The 19,018-nt window shown below is 40.4% G+C and overlaps 1 protein-coding gene across 6 annotated transcripts in view; it reads right to left on the reverse strand.

Moving 5' to 3' along the window:
* SLC25A26 (solute carrier family 25 member 26) overlaps positions 1-17,256 on the reverse strand; it is a 145,873-nt gene extending 128,617 nt beyond the window's left edge. For 2 of the 6 annotated variants that reach the window (XM_061396446.1, XM_061396447.1), the window contains exons 1-3: positions 16,919-17,254; positions 11,537-11,693; positions 8,129-8,238 (exon numbers count right to left, since the gene is read on the reverse strand). In XM_061396446.1, the coding sequence (XP_061252430.1) occupies positions 8,129-8,238; positions 11,537-11,693; positions 16,919-16,951 (300 nt within the window). In that variant the 5' untranslated portion in view covers positions 16,952-17,254. Of the gene's footprint in view, positions 1-8,128; positions 8,239-11,536; positions 11,694-16,918 lie in introns of all 6 variants that reach the window. The other 4 variants (XM_061396448.1, XM_061396444.1, XM_061396450.1 and 1 more) reach the window with 3 other exon arrangements.
* Positions 17,257-19,018: the final 1,762 nt, after the last annotated feature.

Genomic DNA, 19,018 nt, shown 5'->3' on the forward strand with positions numbered 1-19,018 from the left:
GATTCAAGTTCTTCATGAAGTCGCTCAGTCGTGTCCAACTCTTTGTGACCCCATGGACTGTAACCCACCAGGCTCCTCCATGCATGGAATTTTCTAGGCAAGAGTACTGGAGTGGGTTGCCATTTCCTTCTCCAGGGGATCTTCCCAACCCAGGGATCGAACCCGGGTCTCCCACATTGTGGGCAGACGCTTTACCATCTAAGCCACCAGGGACATTACCCAAGTAAAACAGCATCCATCTCCAGTTCTGCACCAGTTCTGCCACTTTTAAAAGATATAAAAAGTAGAAATTGAAGGTCTAATATGTGTTTAACTATTCACTTAGCAATGGTATTTTATTTTCCACAGCAGCTGGGAAACCTTGAGTGCATCGCTATATGTCTTTGAATTTCAATTTCTTTGTTTTCTGGAACTGACAGCCTTCACAAATCTGTAGAAGTCTAAGAATGTGTTCCAAACAACAATTTGCATGACATGGGACCCGAACCAATTTTTAATAAACATTTTACATTATCAGACACTATGCTGAGCATTTTAGAAGTGTTGTATCACTTAAGCTTTACAAGAACTCTGAGTGGGGTAGCGTTAACCCAATTTTTCTGGATAAGGAAAACAACAGCTCAGTAAGGTTGTGTAAACGGCCTGCGTGCATGTGTGCTCGGTAGCTTCAGTCACTCTTTGAGAACCCATGCACTGCAGCCCACCAGACTCCTCTGTCCACGGGATTCTCCAGTCAAGAATACTGGAGTGGGTTGCCATGCCCTCTCCTCCAGAGGATCATCCCACCCTAGGAATCGAACCCGTGTCTCCTGCACTGCAGGCGGATTCTTTACTGCTTAGCCACCGGGGAAGCCCTGTAAATGATCTGCAGACACAGAGTAAATACACAAATAAGACACAATTCCAACCCTGATCTCTGTAACTTGACAGCTCATGATCCATACTCTGCCTCCTTACCGAGGCCCTCAAAATAGTCTCTACCTACCTAGTAAATGTATCCAACTTCTTTATATATCCCTCAAGGACAGGGGTCAAAATTTCTTAGTCTATGCTTCTTAGCCCCAATCACAGTACTAGATAAATAATAGGCACTTCAAGTATCTATAAATTCTGTAGTTTAAGTCAGATTCTTCAACTTCATTATCCTATATGAAAATCATACCCATCATTTCTATAAAGCTGAGCTTAATATGGGCAGCATAAACTGACACTGCTCTTAAATAAAAAGCCAACACAGAGCTCCCCCACCACCCCACACAAACTTCATAAGATAATCAGTAAAACACACTGGCCAAGGTCATGAGTCAACACCACTTGAATGAATGCTGCCTATCACATTAGGGAGAAAAAAGTCCATACAACAGAAAGTCCAAAATCTGTTGGAGAAAGAAGCCATAAAGAAAGCAGTGGAATGGTGTGTAAGCAGCTCCTTGACAAGAGCCACCAGGAACAATCTCTCAGCACATCCACGCTGATTCTTTAAATGAATAACTACCAGCAGGATCATCGCCACATGGGGGTTATGCCAGGCCCTGCCCTCTCTCCCCTTCTGCTTCCTCCCCTTTCCACGCTCAGCTCAGGCTCAGAAGGCTGGGACAGCTGAAGAGCTGGGGTGTGCTTCTGAGCAGAGCTCGGGAGACTGAGACGAGCTCAAGCACACACACAACACAGCCACAACAAGCTAGCAAAGGCCCCCACGAGGAAACGCACTGAAGGAATGCTGCAGGAGAGGCTTTCCACAGACAGACCCCACCTGGGTTCTCATGAACTCACCTTCTCCCTCTGCATCCCACGCCCTGCCTCAACAGGGACTCTGATCAGCTCTCTCTCCTTGAGATTTGTACAAGTCTCCTCGCCTCCATTCACACACCATGCCCACTTCCACACTGCTGCCGGAGGCTGCTCTTAAACCACCAACCCTAAGGTGCTCTGCTCAAACCTTCAAAGCGTAACAGCCAATAACTCCTCAGCATAGCAGGCAGGGCCCTCCAGGATGGTGTAGTCCCATCTGTGAGTCATGTGGAACTTGCAAGCATCCTCTAACAAGGGCTTTGCCTGAGTTTGAGAGCCTTCCCTGTACCAGCCCACCTCACCATCATCCTCTAAAACCAGCTCAAGGACAAGCTATTCTCTGAGGCCTTTCCTGACCCAACACCCATCCATCCACTCGAGTTCATTTCCCCTAAAATACCTGGACCCCTTTACTGTGCATCCACGCTTCCATGTCCATCTGCATGTCTTCACTGCAAGCCTCTAAAGGAAGTATTTTATCCTCACTGCCAAAAACACACTGAGGCCTTCTTCAGGTCTAAATCCACACTGCAAAGTCGGGATAACAAAAGTGGTGGAGGAAACTAAGAGGAGCTAAACAAAAGCAGCTGAGATAAAGGAAACGAAGAAGTCCAAATGAGGAAAGGATAGCAAAAGGGAAAGCAATAGGAAGGTGGTTCTTCTTACAAATCTGGAGACAATTCTTTCTATAATTCTTATCGTTTCGTGTTCTTAAGGACTTACGGGACTTCCCTGGTGGCTCAGTGGTAAAGAATCTGCCCGCTAATGCAGGACACAGGGGTTCAAGCCCTAGTGCAAGAAGATCCCATATGCTGTGGAGCAACTAAGGCTGTGTGCCACAACTAATGAACCTGGGCTCTAGAGCCCATGCCTGCAACAAGAAGATATCGCACTGAAAAGCCCACACGCTGCAAGGAAGAGTAGCCCCCACTCTTCACAACGAGAGAAAAGCCCACACAGCACCAAGGACCCAGCACAGCCAAATAAATAAATGCATGTGCGTGCTAAGTCGCTTCAGTCATGTCCAACTCTTTGCAACCCTATGGACATATAGCCCGCCAAGCTATATGGGATTCTTCAAGCAAGAATACTGAGGTGGGTTACCATGCCCTCCTCCAAGGGATCTTCCCCACCGAGGGATTTAACCTGAGTCTCTTATGTCTCTTGCACTGGCAGGTAGGTTCTTCACTTGCTCTTAGCCAGAAGGCCAAGAAGTGATTGGCAGTAGGTTCTTTACCTCTAGTGCCACCTGGGAAGCCCCATATATAAGTTTTTTTAAAAGAAGAAAGAGGAATTATCAAGTCTGCCTTATGTACTTAATGTTTCTAAAGTAGAAAGGTTCCCCAGCCCAATGGAAAATGAACAGACAGAACAGGGCAAAAAGCCCCCTTGGAAGAGGCATGTGCTCAGATTCATCAAAAAACAAAGTGCCTGAGAGAGTGTGGCTGGGCACCTAACAGTACGGCTGCAGCTTCTAATTGTCTAACAAACTTCCCAGCACTGTCTGTACACTCCTGCCTTCAAGCATCTTAACACACACAGGCATTTTCACCTGCAGCATTCCTGCGAGCTTCCTCCTGACTTGACAGCAATCCTGCACTTCAGTGACGCCCATCTTATTTTCTACTCAGCTTATCGTCCATAACTTGATTACACAACTGCACAGGAGTCTAACAAACTGCTAACACAATTTCAAATGAGAGTGCATCTCTATTAATTTATGGATATTCAAAACCTTTCATGATCATTTCAAAAGATGAAACATATTTCAAAATTTATCAACCTATTTTTTTGCTCAGTGGTTCTTCTTAAAAAAGGTCAGTAAACATCATGAAAAGCACTTTAAAACATGCTATGAACAACATAATCAAAAACAGCTTAAATCCCCACTGAGGGAAAATATAAAATAATAAGTAACACATACAACTGTGCTGTGTAGCCGGTAACACTCCTGACAACAATGCATCTAATCCTCTAAGCAGCCAATTTAGTGGTGAAGCTGAATAAAAATGATGTGCTTAACCCATATCTGACATTCAACAAACCCCTGGAATGACTACTGTAGAAGTAGCTCCACTGACCTTGTCAGTTGCTACAGTAGCAAATTACAGCCTACACTACTTTCACTTTCAAGGCTCTTCCAGGCAGGACTGGCCTTGAAAATGCTGCATGCAATGCTCACTCTGACTTCAAAATCTCCACGTGTGAATACACTGCCACCCTCAAAAACTAACCAGTCTAATAAACTAAGATTTTTCAGTAGGCCAAAAAATATGGAATTCTGAGGAAGACAAAAGGAATCACGCTTTTGATCAGTGTGCTCCATACCTGCTGAGTATTCTTAGACACATGACTGCCACATCAACTCGGTAAAAATATTTACGACTGGGTTATATATTTAAATTTTTGATAGTCCTTCATCAGTCGTGCTTAAATATCACTGAACTCCAGAACCATCTAGGAATCGTGCTGAAAATGCAGGACCCACAGCGTCACTTCCCAAAAACTTCATTTGTAAACTGATGCCCAGGCAACTGATTCTAAAGTCGGTGCTCCCTGGGCCATATTACTATGTGGAGAAGTACTGTTAGAAGTACTTCAGAAAACGGTATCACTGGGCATTGCCTGGCAGTCCAATGGTTAGGACTCTATGCTTTCACTGCAGGGGACCCAGGATCAATCCGTGGTCAGGGAACTAAGATCCCACATGCCACCTATTGTGGCCAGAAAAAAAAAAAGGAAAAAGAAAACATGGTATCACTGTGTTCCTAGCTTTCTCAATCCCAAGTTGGAACGGGACTGAAAAGAAAAATCTACCCCCATCCACACACATCACCCGTGAGCACGTTAAAGCACAGGGGCTGCTTTCAATAGCCAAGAAACTTTAATGTTCTTTCATTTCTGAAAACAATATTGACTAAGGCCATAAGTACAATAAGACCCAAGAAAAGTCAAATTCTAAAGTTAAAAAAAAAATCATTACCACTGCAATGTCATAGCATCTGTTATACTAAAGTAAACCCACCCCAAGCCTTCTGGTCTAATTACAGATTCTATTTACTTCTTACAGGGCTTTTTCTGTGTCTGATGAAAACTGAGCCATAAAATAATTGAGACAGGGATTTAGAGATTTGGTACAGCAAACCTCCTAATAAAAATGGCACAAATGGGACTCTTCTTGCTGTTGTTACATATTAAATCTTATTTGATCAATTTTACTGTATTCCAAATTACAAACATAAGGTAGAAGGTTGTAATTATAGTTTTATTGATTTGTCATTAACTTTTAATCAACCTGCTACTACAGGGAATGGTTACTACAGCAGTGCTCGCTTGTTTCTAAGTTTCACACACTTATCATCACTACAACAAAGTAAATGGACACACTTAATGCCAACAAATATACAATATTGTTTGTAAGGCATCCGTTTGCAACCGTAACTATCTTATATTACCACAAATGCATTACAGAACAAGGACTGCACTAAACTGTATCTGATTTTCTCTAGGTCTCTTTACACCTTTCTGACCACTGACAGCTATACGTGTTTTTTATATTCTGTTCCTTTTTATTTCACCTATTTGTTTCTCCTAAATGCATCTGGTTCTTTCTCCTGCAGCGACCACACTTGGCTGAATCTGAAACCGAAAGTCGATGCTCTGTGAAACAGAAGCAAATGACTAAAACAGAAAGGCAGCAGGCACATGTGCTGGGAACACTGACACTGACCGCCTTTAGGAGTTTATCAAGAAAGTCGAAAGATCACAGGCGCACAAGAAAAACACTTCACAAACTCCATAAATGGAATAAACTTTTTACCATACTAAACGTAACTGAATTTAAAATCAAAGTCAACATCAAGCCATGTTTCACCAGTGAAATCCTCAGTCTATATACCTGCTGCTGATCAGTTCTCATCTTAAGGTTCTCCTGGCACCACAGAGGCTATAAAAAGGCATCTGACACAAGGCTTTACTACCTTAAGGACCATGCAAACACTATGAGACACAATACAGAGAAAACTATCCTAGAATTATTTATTTCCAGTCTTACAGATACCTATTTTCTAACTCTGAAGCCTACTCAATTCATCTCTTTTGCCCAACAGTTCACACATAGAATATTACATTTAAAAGGTTCCAGTTAAAAAAAAAAAACAACATTTACAGATACTGACATATTAGAATACAATATTTTCTACAGATCAAATATTGTACCATTAATCTGACTAACCTAACAGCTCTCCTTTGCCCGATTTGATTTTAACACTTTATATAATTTTTGTAAGGCTAAGAGAAATTTTATAACCCAAAAGTCTACCCTCCAACATGGCAAATCAAGTTTCAAGCACAATGGTCCTATGTGAAATGAAAAAAAAAAAAAAGCAGCCAAGTTCTTTTTAAAGCTTGCTCTCAGAACATACTACAAAATATAAGCCAAGTGTTGAGTTTACAAGAATATATTTAAACTAAATCAAACTAACAAGCAATTCTAAAACAGCGGCAACACAAGTCAGAAGGACAGAATTTTTACAAGCTGAGAGACAATCCAACTCTCTCACACTGTTTGCTGTTCTTTAGTATACATACGTGAAAATAACTGCATACAATGGGTTCTAATGTCAGAACATGATCACAAAAACGTAAGCCAGGGATAGTAAGTTAAAAGATTTAATTAAATATAAATTGCTTTTAAATGGCACACTAATTTTCAGGCAGAACTCAAGTCGTGGAGTCTTTACTTTGGGTAAGAGTGGGGGGAACGAAAATCCCCAGAAACTGTACACAAACTGTGCACAAGCGCAGCTTACTGGAGAGACAACCACAGGTTTCGTTAGCTTCCTAAAGGTGTCTCTAACTCATAAAGGAACTACTACTTTATGCTCTTTGCTACTCCAAAAATTAACATATTGTTAGTCCTATCATACTTACAAGTTCAGTAAATTATTAATACAACTTTAAATCCAGAGTTGGCTTGGGTTCTACAAAATTATTTGTAAACCAATATCAAAAGTAAGTTTTATATAAAACACTTCTGTGAATTTAATGTCTTTTGAGCTAACTTCTTTCAACATTCTCTTCAAGGAGAGATTTATTAAAGCTTCCAAGTACGCTTAAAAAAATAATCTTTAGCAATTAGGTGCAGAACTCCTTACACATCCATTAGACCATTCCTGTCCCTGTGTTCAAATCTTCTATGGTCTTAACAAGTTATGCCTGCCTGGTCCTAGGACTTTTATAAAGTAGATGTGACCATCACCAATGAAGATAATTATTGTACTGATTTTTCATTATAATTCTGGCAATTTTTTGCTTTATATTTTGAGACTATGCTATTTAGCCCAAGTTCAGGTTTATTACATTTCCCAAGAAAATTGTTCCTTGTATCAGTATACAACAGTTTCTTTTTCATTTAAGTCTTTTTCTGGGGAAGGGGGCTAATATTAACATTACTATCCACTCTCAAGTAGCCTTTCTGAATCAGTGAGGGCTGACCAGAGGAGTAGAATCACTAAGAAAGGTAAGAATAAGGAGTTATCACAGGGATACGAACAGTAATTGTGAGAGCTAACTAGGCAGTTCATATAGAACTGTTGCCTCTGCATGGAGAGTTGGCACAGAAATTTAGAAGACAGGCAATCAGGAAGGAAAGATGGGTGTGAAATGGAGACAAGCAAGGACAAACTGAATTTCACATTTTCCACCACCCATCTCAAGGCTGTGGGTGTCCTGTAGGACCAAGCAGCATCCTTCACCAGAGCCCACACATCGGACTCAAAACTTAGAAAAGCTGAAGAAGATGATCCTGTGGGAGGTGGAGCAGCTGGAGGCCTGGCTTGCTTCCTGAAGCCAAAAGATCATTGATGAGGTGTATGAACTGCAACTGTGTCTGACCCCACACCAACCTTCTGAGCATGAACACAAATGCTGCGTCACTTTCGCCTTCAAAATGTTGTGCAGATTTCTCTTGTAGCCAAGCTAACATGGAACCCTCCTGGAAAGGGAGTTCTAGGAAACAGTTCTTGCTCAATTATGCTGACAACAAAAAGCCACAATTTACATGGATATTTTCTTCTATTTCTTTAATTTTATTCTTTCTGTATAATTAGGTTTGAGGCATGTCTCTTGTAAATAACACATATCTGGATTCTTCTTTCATACTATCTAGACTATCTTTCAGCTATCATGTTTAATTCATTTACATTTATTGGGATTTAAGACTTTCATAATTTAAAAAAGAAGTGTCTTTTGAAAATGAAATGAAGTAATATACATACTGAAGATAATTCATGCTTTGCATTTCTGAAGTATGTTATACACATAATTTATTACTTACCACTTCTCCAACCGAGGCAGCCAACATATGTGTCACAGGCATAAAATATGAAGAAGAATCAGTGTGCAAAATCCATTTCACATATTCATAGGTGACAAAAAAGGCAGCAGCTGAAATTTAAAACAAACCAGTCTCTCACAAAGCTTAAATATCTGTGCAAACTGTGAATATGTTTCTCAAAAAAAATTACAACACAGTAACTTATGAGACAATGAAGATAAATATTAAATATGAATAATATAAATAAATATAAATATTTATAAATATGTTGTTTGTTTATATTTTTAAATATTTCAAACATAAGTAAAAATAATAACGGTATAATAATATGTACTCTTCCCCTGCCATCCCATCACTCTTACGGATTTCACTGAGCCCATGTTACACGCTTGACCTTGGACTTACAAAAATGCAGAAGACATGACCCTGCTGCCATGAGGAACCCTAACAGCTAACCTGGCATTTACCAATTTGTACTGACAAGTCACTTAACACTTTTTAATAAGAGTTTTAGAAAAGGATATGAATATCTGTGACACAAAATATCTTTACATATGATCATAAAATAATCAACTACACTAATTTACAGATAGGTTAAAACTGCAAACATGTATCTCAATAAAACACCTATTCCTTATGCTTTATTGCTGGATACTCAAAATAACCATGGCTACTTTGTACTACCTCAATTCACCTTTACTTCAAGAAAACAATCAACTATTTAACTAAAACTGAAAATCAAAATCTCTAAAAAGCTACCCCATCATATGAACTAACCTTAGCAGCACAAAAACACTTTTAGACTTGCCATGCACTGTTAATCAAAGATGTTTATCAGTTACATAAAAGATTTGGCATGAAACATAAATACCTGGCAAAATCATCTTTCAAAGGTCATTTGAACATGTCACAGCAAAGTCTGAAATACTCAGGAAAAGAGCTTGAGAGTGAAAAGCAGTTCTCTACCCTTAGTCAGTAAGCTTGTAACAAACACTGCTCAGCAGCTAACGAACAGCAGGCCAGAAGAGGTGGCACGCTGTACCTGGATGAGTAAGGCCCAAGCAGGCAGCTGTATTTAGTTAACGCAGGACCTAATTCCCACCTGCGATTCTTACTTAGGCTGATCCTGTTTTGGCCCACTCACTAAATGGGCTGGAACAGGGGTGCCCAGTCTCCGGGATCTAACACCTGATGATCTGAGGTGGAGATGATGTAATACTATGAGAAATAAAGTGCACAATAAATGGAATATGTTTGAATCATCCCAAAACCATCCCCCACACAGACACCCCTGTCTGTGGTAAAATCAGTCTTCCACAAAACCAGTCCCTGGTGCCAAAAAGGTTGGGGACCACTAGGCTAGAATATCACCAATTGAATTCAGCTCTAAGTTCCACCTCCTGGACATTGCACCACCCACCCCCAACCCCGCCGAGTGAAAACAAAGCAAAAAAACTATGGTTCCTTTACATTCCTTCTGCATTCCCTTCTAAACATGTACTACGTATGGATCTTGCCTACAGTTCTTCTCCTCTCGCAGCCCTCAGCCCCTTCCACTCGCTGCACAATACGTCCTCAAAAAAACCTACAACCGCTGTATGTTAAAATGATGTATTGTGTTCTGAAGAGAACTTGAACCAATAGCAAAAAATGTTTAAAGTGCCTCATAAAGGGTTTCAATTCACTAAAAATTTGCAGAAAAACAGCCATTTCTGGAATGGTGGCACTCTGACTTTTTACCCAGCCTCTCCTATTCAATGATGTTCTGTGGAGGGCAAAGTAAAGCAGTCCAAGAACATCCACTTTCTCAAACATACAAAAATTCAAAACCACGTTCTCTATATAAACTCCTGCTCACAAGTATCAAAACCAGTCCTGTGAGCTTAAGGGAGGCCCATGTACCCTGAAGACCATCACTAATACTTCATCAATCAACAATCCCTACACAATATGCAAGAGAGAAAAATTATTTACAACAGTGAAGGAGACAAGGTAAGGAGGAGTACCGAAAAGATAGGTACTTAGTAACATATTGATATTTCTTTGCAATTCCCTAGTTCAGAGGTTCCCAAACTTGTCTGCATATTAAAATTACCAGGGGATATATTTTTTTTTTAAAATCCAAAGCCCAGGCCACACCTCAGACCAACTAAATTCCATACCTCTGAGAGTGGGTCACAGGCAGCAGTACTTTCTTTTAAAAAACAAACTCATTAGGTGATCAGGTGTCTGAAACACAGGCAAATATAGGAACCAAGGCCCATCTCCCACTAACAGTATATTTGGCATGGAGTGCGTGCTAAATGGTGACTTGCTATAATGGATTACTGAAAATTTAGGCATAAAAGAATTCAAAGTGAGTGAAAGTCGCTCAGTCATGTCCAACTCTTTGCAACCCCATGGACTATATAGTCCATGGAATTCGTCAGGGCAGAATACTGGAGTGGGTAGCCTTTCCCTTCTCCAGGGAAAAGAATTCAAGAATAACCTAAAAACAGTTGGCTGTTCTAAGGATGGCTCAGGGAAAAGGAAGAAGGGATAAACTAAAGGACCAAAAAGATTTGCACTACAAATCTTGATGTGAATACTGTGCTTTTTACAGATGGACATTTCAATGTCAGGTTAACAAGAAAGAATTTCTCATGAAATACACTGCGAAAAAGAAATCAAACCTTAGAATTGAAGAATCTTCTGTCATGTTTGGTAGAAATCAACACAATATTGTAAAGCAATTATCCTTCAATTAAAAATAAATCAAAAAAAAAATATTTTTAACGGAGCAGTGGTTTTGTGAGTGTCTGTTTGGTGGCAGTGGTTTTCTGTTTGCTCAGTTTGAGTGCCAATCAAAGCATCAGTAAACAATTATCAACATAAGTATCTGAATAAAAAAGAGTATACCAACAGGTGGATTAAATAAAACAGGTTCACCCGCTCCACGAGACTCCCCAAGGCAGAGATTGCTGAGCTTAGCTTCACATCTGAATCACCTGGGAAGCTACTAACACTCCTGATACCCAGGCAAAGCCAAGACCAGTTAAACTTGTCAGAGAGACACAGGCATCAGTAGTTTGTAAAACTCCCCAAGAGATTTCAACATTCAGGCAAGGTTGAGAACAACTGCTCTAAGGCATCACAATCAACGCCAGAGGAGTCTAACTAGGAGTTCTACCATGAAAACCACTTTCAAAAGACTGCTCGTGGTTTTGGTTTTTTGTTGTTGTTTATGATGGCATCTATAGCACTAGTTGAGTCAAAAATAATGGATTAATGAATAGAAAACAAATTCCAAGTATCAACTATATTAAACATAAGGAATTCTATCTAGGGTTGGACCACATATTATTCTGAAAATAAATCCCATTAGCTTGGCTTTATATAAAGCAATGAAAATATCAATATAATTGTTACCATTAGGAAAGGATCCAATAGCAGTAGAAGGAACTCCAGCGTATACTCCACAAAAACCACCGGCCTTATAAAATCCTTGGGGGCTCTGTAGCCTGGTTTTAATGGTATCCAGAGGAAATAATATCAAGTCAACAGAGACACCTGCTACTCCGCCAGCCTTAAAAAAAAAAAAAAAAAAAAAAGGAAATTTACAAAAAAATAATAAGCTTCCATTTGACGGATGGGGATAAGAAGGTAGTTTTTAAAGCATATTTCTTTCAAACATGGTTTTAAACTTCACCAGACTACTTTGGTATAGTCAAAAGACCTCCTACCTGAATTTACAGATTTGTCCTGTGAAAATAACCATTATTGTGCTATAGTTTCCAACTGTGAATTTTACATTATATATTCAGTTTTAAACAAATGTTTAATGATTTCTTTAACAATTTTAAAATTAATTTTAAATTAATGATTTCATAGGATTCAAAAAAGTGAAACAAACAAACCTCAGAAAAGTAGAGAGTTCAAAGTCTCCTTCCTTATCCTGAAAAACTGAGGGAATCACTTTTACTGGTTTCTTATTGTATACGTCCTAAGTTACTTCAGGTAACACACACGAGCAAATATGAATCTGAGGAACCTCCCTGGACATCTAGTGGTCAGGACTGGGTGCTTCCACTGCAGGGGGCACAAGTTCCACCCCTGGGGGGGGAACTAAGATACCACATGCTGTGCAGCCAAAAAAATACACAAATTAAAAATAAACAAATGGCAAATTTTTAAAAATATGAATATGTATTTTATTTTACTTTTTAAGTAAAAGGTGGTTTGCAGCACTGTGTTTTTTACATTTGACAATTTATCTCAGTATTCTTTCCAAATTATACCAAATGTTTTATTTTTGGCCTTTTTAACCGAGTAGTGGATCTGCATTTTAAGAAATAAATTGTTTTGAAATTTCCATTCTAAATTGGTAATGTTGCCTTTGAATCTAGATCCACATTTTAAGAATCACATATCTGAGGATTCTTGATATTTTCTCTACTTTTTGTATATTGGAAAATTCCTTGATAAATTTTAATTTAAGGGAATAAATGAAAAAATAGAGCTAAATTCCTGGAGGGCATTAAACCTGACCCAAACGCATCATCTCCCAAGAGACACCACGTTGCTTTAGGGAACGTGCACTTTAAAATCTGACTGAAAACCAAGCCTGCCCCTTGTGAGTACAGTAAAGCATTGGCAGAGGAGAACATTTTAAAAACTGGTTACAGCTTAGTCAAAGCAAAAAGAAACTCCGAGAAACAGAAACTCAGAGACAGCAGAAGAGAAAGGTCAATACACAAGGTCTGAAGGTACCCATTTACAGACATGAATCAACACCACTTTATAGCAAGTAAATGGAAGAATTATAAAGCGGCAATATGGTTCCTACTCAGTAATTTTTAAACTGAATTGCTAACTTTCCTATCTTTTAGACTTTGAACTATGTGAATATATTACCTATTCAAAAAGTAAAAGTAGACATTAAAAACTATATATTCCATGACACACACAAAGAGGAATCAATACTATTCAAACATACAGGCAGAGTTCAAAATCATCTGTTGTTTCCATCCTTTGGGATTACAAAGTGCTCAGGTGGTATAAGGGTTAGTACCTAGCAAACACTTTCTGCTCTACTTGGCATGCATGATAAAACCACTGCAAGAGTTCACTGGAAAAATGAAATTACTCGGATGAGAAACGAAATAATCTCCGTTTTTCAATGAGCTAGCACAGGTCAATTATTAAAAATTAGTGTACACTACCTTGAAAAGCATGACAGAACCATGCAGGTCACTCTGCAAATGACCTAACAAGTTGTCATGAAAAGAACACAGAGATGTGCCAGTAGAGTATCAAGTGGGAGTAGGAATAAAAAAAAGACAATGTGGAAATCAGCTAAGCCACAGGGCAAAGGTCACAATTAGGAAAGTTAAAAAAATAAAAATTAAAAGCCAACTTTTTCAACACCCTTCTCACTTATTCTTTAAGGATTTTATAAATTCAGTATGTAATAAAATATTTTGCCTGACTCTTCATTTTCTCAAAACACAAGGAAAACTAAAATTCTTGTGAGAATGTCTGATATGACTGATTTCTTTAAAAATATGCTGCACTTCATTCTAATTTTCTCTTTAATCTTAGGAAGGGGTTCACAAAGATGCTTACTATCTACTGCTAAATTTTAATCAGTAAGTTAATTACTTTTTAATCAATTTGGCTACTTTGCATGCATTGATTCTCCAGCCATTCTTTCATCAGAATTCTTGTATACTGAGAGTAAATGATCAGATTCAATCTACTTATCTAGCAAATCATGAATCAAGAGCTACTAACTTCTATGAATTTCAAACTTCTATAACTCAAGTATCATGTAAATTCATGAGACTGGAAAAAATACAGCTAACAGGAATAAGAATACATATAAATGCAGACACACAACAACACGTTTAAGATTTTTTTTAAAACCTTAAACCTTAAGGAATGCTTATAATTTTACATCAAGTCAGCAGCAATTAAATCTTAAGGAACACTACCAATTTATTTTTTTTCTTCAGCCTGAGAAATTGTTTTATTTATGATCACGTATCAAAAAGGTTACCAAAGGATTCGTTTCAACATTTACGGTAGATTACAGAGAAAATCCTAAGTACTAGACAAAACCCAAAAAGAACCTAACACAGATAACCAGCAAGCTTTACCTCACCATAACAATTTATTGAGATCATGAAACCATATACAATAGATAACATATATGCCACAACCTTAAAAGTGTTACAGACAGCAAGAATCTAATCAGTGCTTTGAAATTCCTCTGGGAGTTGAACAACGTTAAGATTACATGCTATGAAACCTTTATTTCTCCAAAGAAAGCTGGCAAAAACAGGAAAAACAAAATCACAGCTACTCAACTACAGGACAAAAACCAAACCACCTGCCTAATTTAACTAAGCAAAATGATCACAGGCCCCCAGCCTAGACCACAACTAAGAACACGAAAAACATTAACATGGCTTCTCCAAAGAACATCCCTCCCCGACATTCTCTGTTTTCTCCACAGGTGAAGTGGCCACCAGTGACTTTAACCTACTCAACGCAAAGCTGTGGCTTCCCATGAGATCTGCCTTCTTCCGCATCCTCCACCCACTCTCCCTACAGCGCTTCTTGACCTCTACACTAATGGCAGCTTTGTCTTTGTAAAACAGATTTCCGCGCTCTTTAAAGTTTCCAAAAGCCCTTAGGATGAAAAACAGAATCACAGTACAACCTGAAAGCCTCTAGAAGTTCGCCCCCCAAGCCCCCGCCACTTCTCCACCCCCAACTCCATCATTAACGCTTTGCTAGGTACCTTCTGGCCACCTTGACCTTTTTCCTGAGTCATCTGATCTCGCCCGTTTCCAGGACTGTGTACATGATGCTCTCTAATCCCCCAAGTCTGCGTTTAGACCCTCTTGTTCTACACTGATTAGAATTTTAATTTTATAGTTGAGCATCTGACCATTTCTTCAAAGTTTGTGTGTGTCCCACGAGACTGTAAGATCCATACCTGTTTTTTTCACCAATATGTTCCCAGCACTAGTACACAGTAGGCCATAGTAGGCACTTAATAACTATTAGAAGAATACATGAATTAATGACTATAACAAAAGGTTACTAACCATGTTTGGGGGGGGGTGGTCATTGTCATTGAGTTTTATTTTTTGAGGCCATGCAGCATGCAGGATCTTAGTTCTCCAAGATGATTCTCTCTCAGTAATACCTCAATTCATTTCTTTCACAGCACCTTATGGTTAATGCTTTGGTTTGTTTGCCATCAAATCTCCAAGGGCAATCACAGTACCAGTAGGCAGAATATATGGCAGAGAAACTGCACATGAAATGAATTCAGCTGGAGGAAAACTGTCCTTGAAACTTCTACCAATCCATCCTAATTCTACTCTCTTTAACTACACTTTAAAAAGTATGCATATGTACCATTATTTAATAAACCCTAAACAAATTTTAAAACCATGTTTCTTTCCTTAACTGACACCTGCTTTCAGCAACTGCTACTGTTGTTGACTTAAGAGACAGTCTTAAAGAGCAATAAGGAGCACGAAATCCCATGTTACACTGCCTGGAATCTGAGCTCAGACACTAATACACATGAAATGTATCTCACTTGTGTGACTTCGGACAAATAATCTAACATACCACTCCTCAGTTCCCTCACTGGGAGAACTAGGATAAGACTTCAATTGTTTGTCAGAATTAAACCAGATGCTGTACCTAAAAAGCTTACCCTACTTCCCCACAGAGCAATGCTCTCACAAGTACTACTGCTATCTCACCAGCTGTACAGGGAAACGCCTTCAAGAGTGGTAATGCCTCTCTCTGCATCTCTAAAACCTAGCTTCCACAGATCTCCACAAATCTGGATTTAAAACCAACGTTCCACACGTCTGAGTAAGATCCCCCTTCCACATCTCTCCATAGCACGCTGAAAGTAACCCTCACGTCATTCAGACTAACAATCATTTCCCTCTTCAGCCTCCACCACCAGACCAGGTCTATCTTGTTCACCATGTTATCTCCCACACCTGCAGAAAACATTGGATAATTGAATGAAGAAAGCCCTCTGAGTCTCCATTTCTCAGGAAAGCTTTCGTAAAGATATTTGTCTGTTTTCTGCCTCTGCCCACTCTCCCACAATGAAAAAACAGACAATCTGTCTGGTTCACCACTGTATCTAGTAACCCCTACTGGACCTGTTTTCAAAATATTTATTGAAGGACTTTTGGGGGGGGGGGGTTGTTTTTTTAAAACACGTTGATTCTTCTTTCCTATTATACACCACTGGCTGCACAGCGCGGCTATTTGGGCTCATCAGTACATACCTAAATCCTAGAAAAATATTCAGACGCAGAATAGCCGATTAATTATGTATTGAATGAACGGATACATCATTTTCCGAAAATAAAAAAGATACAGTAAAACGAAACTACAGTCTTGGCCAACAGGTCTGGAGGCCACTTGAGAGTCCTTGTGAATATTTCATTAACTGCCAAGTTCTCCCAACTATGGTTACAGAATATAATTAAAGCTTTTCTTTTTCCTTTAGATAAACCGCGGTGCGGAGGACGAGTCAAGTACCCCACCGCTAACCCACTCCTGTCCCTCTCTGGCATACAGGTAGCAAACTTAGGGACTTGACACAAGCCCCGCCGCGGCCCAGAAGCTCTGCGCTTCCTCCCAGACCTGGTGACAGGTGACCCAGGGACGATTCACCGCGCAAAACCGGAAGGAGGTGCTAAGACAGAGAAGACACCGGGGTTCCGGTGCAGGACTCCGGCACTCCTAAAGTCCTGTACTCACCACCAGCGAGGCTGTGAACCCAGGCCGGTCCATGGCCCCATGGACTTGATCAGGGCTATAATTCAAGGCTGACCAGAGGCGAGTCACGGACGCCTGACACTGGGCGCCGCCATCTTGGAAGCCGCCGGCACTTCCGCGGCCATGTGAGGTTGAACCACAACAATTACACGTGCAAACGGGGAAGCTGCGCCAGGAGTGCCGGGATGGAGGGGCGGAGTCTGGAAAGAGTGATCTTGTCAAGTCTCGCGACTCTTCTCTGCCTCCAAGTCCGACGGCTTCTCAGTAGCCTGGATGGAGGAACTCTCGCGAGCAAATGAGCCTAGATTGAGAACCTGGCGCAGCAAGCCCCACCCCCGTGAGCGTAGGGTGAAGCCCAAGCGTTAACCTAAAGGAGGCGTGGCTATAAGTGGAAGGCGTGGCCATGGAGCTGCCGGACTAGTTTCTGGGGCGGCCTGTGGCTTCCAATGTTATTTCATTTTGCTTTATCGTTTGGCTTCATCTGTAGAAATTTTGTCTGACGTTTCCATAAAACAGACTCATCATTAGAAAATTATTAACTATAGAAAAGCACTTCAAAAGTTTCCTTCTTGGGATTTCCCTGGTGGTCCAGTGGTTAAAAATCAGCTTGCCAATTTAGGAGACACGGGTTCTATCCCTGGTCAGGGAACTAAGATCCCACGTGCCATCAGGGCAACTAAGCCTGTGAGCCACAACTATTGATCCCACAGGCCGCAACTAAAGAAAGCCCAGGTGCAGCAACCAAGTGCCATGTGCCATTAAAAATAAATGATTTTTTTTAATTCCTTCTTTGAGTTAAAAATTAGCATCCTCTACTTCGTATTGTTGTTCAGTTTCTAAGTTGGATTGGACCCTTTTCGACCTTAGGGAATGTAGTCTGCCAGGCTCCTCTGTCCATGGGGATTTCTAGGGAAAAATAATGGAGTTGGTTGCCATTTCTTCCTCCAGGGGATTCTCCGGATTCAGGAATTGAACCGGGGTCTCCTGTGTTGGCAGGCAGATTCTTTACCACTGAGCCACCAGGGAAGCCCCTACTTCTCCTTACGGACAGTTTTTGCACTTAATATTATTCACGTGTTCAGTTATTCATTTGCTCATCTTGTTAGCTGTGGTACCAGTTGCACACCTCAAAGACCACTTTAAGTACATAATATAAGCTTCTTGGAGCAGACAGTGACTTTACATTTTTTAAATAAATACCTTCTAAGTTTTCTTCTATTAAGGACCAACAACATCTCAGATAAGGTGCTCTGATACAGCTGCTTTGTAAGGTGAGCACCATTACAGAATCCTGGTTCTGCAACTGGTACAGAAGCTGGCCCAAACCTACAGAGAACACAGGCCACCCAGGCTTGAAATTTGACTGAATATGCCTCCATCATCTTTCCTCAAACCCTGTGCTACAGCCTTAGCAGGCTCTATCTGCCTTTCTTCACTGTGTCTTTCATACCACTGCTACAGTCTTTATTCTCGTCCAGTGGAAATGATCTAGAAATGATTAGCAGAATACCTTTAGCGTTTCAAATTCTGAACATCCAGGAATTTGAGCGTGGCTTACCTGAGCAGTTTTGTTACTGAAAATTGAAAAGAGGCCAGACAATAAATTCAGTGAAGCCTTTACTTGGACTCATGCTGTAGCACAAAGGAGTGAAAACAAGTAACAGGTGCCTTTGCTTGTTCCCTCACAGACAGTGGAGAGGGGAGCGGGGAGGAGAGCTGGTCCTTGGAGTGAGGGTGGGGGCAGATCCCAGGGTTGGGCTGGAGGGATGCTTTGGGTGCTTTGTGCACCTCCTTGGAGTTGCTGTCTGCAAAGACCATGTGTGGTACCCTGCTTTTGTTCCCAACTCCTCAGATGTGATAGTTGGGTGTTTGGTCTTTTTTATCTTGTTCATAATTTGCCCTGGCAGTGCATGCATAACTAGTGCATGCATCAGTTATTTTTAGTCCCTTATAATTTCTTTACTGCTTGATGAGATGTTTGTAAAGGTGCAAGCACTGCTGCAAAGAGTCCCAAGTCCCAGGTCCCGGCCAGTAACTGAGCAGGACCCTGCGAGGCCTTCCCAAGATAGAGCCCCCCACCCA

This window comes from Bos javanicus, chromosome 22 (assembly GCF_032452875.1).
Source record: "Bos javanicus breed banteng chromosome 22, ARS-OSU_banteng_1.0, whole genome shotgun sequence".
In the NCBI taxonomy this organism is placed as follows: domain Eukaryota; kingdom Metazoa; phylum Chordata; class Mammalia; order Artiodactyla; family Bovidae; genus Bos; species Bos javanicus.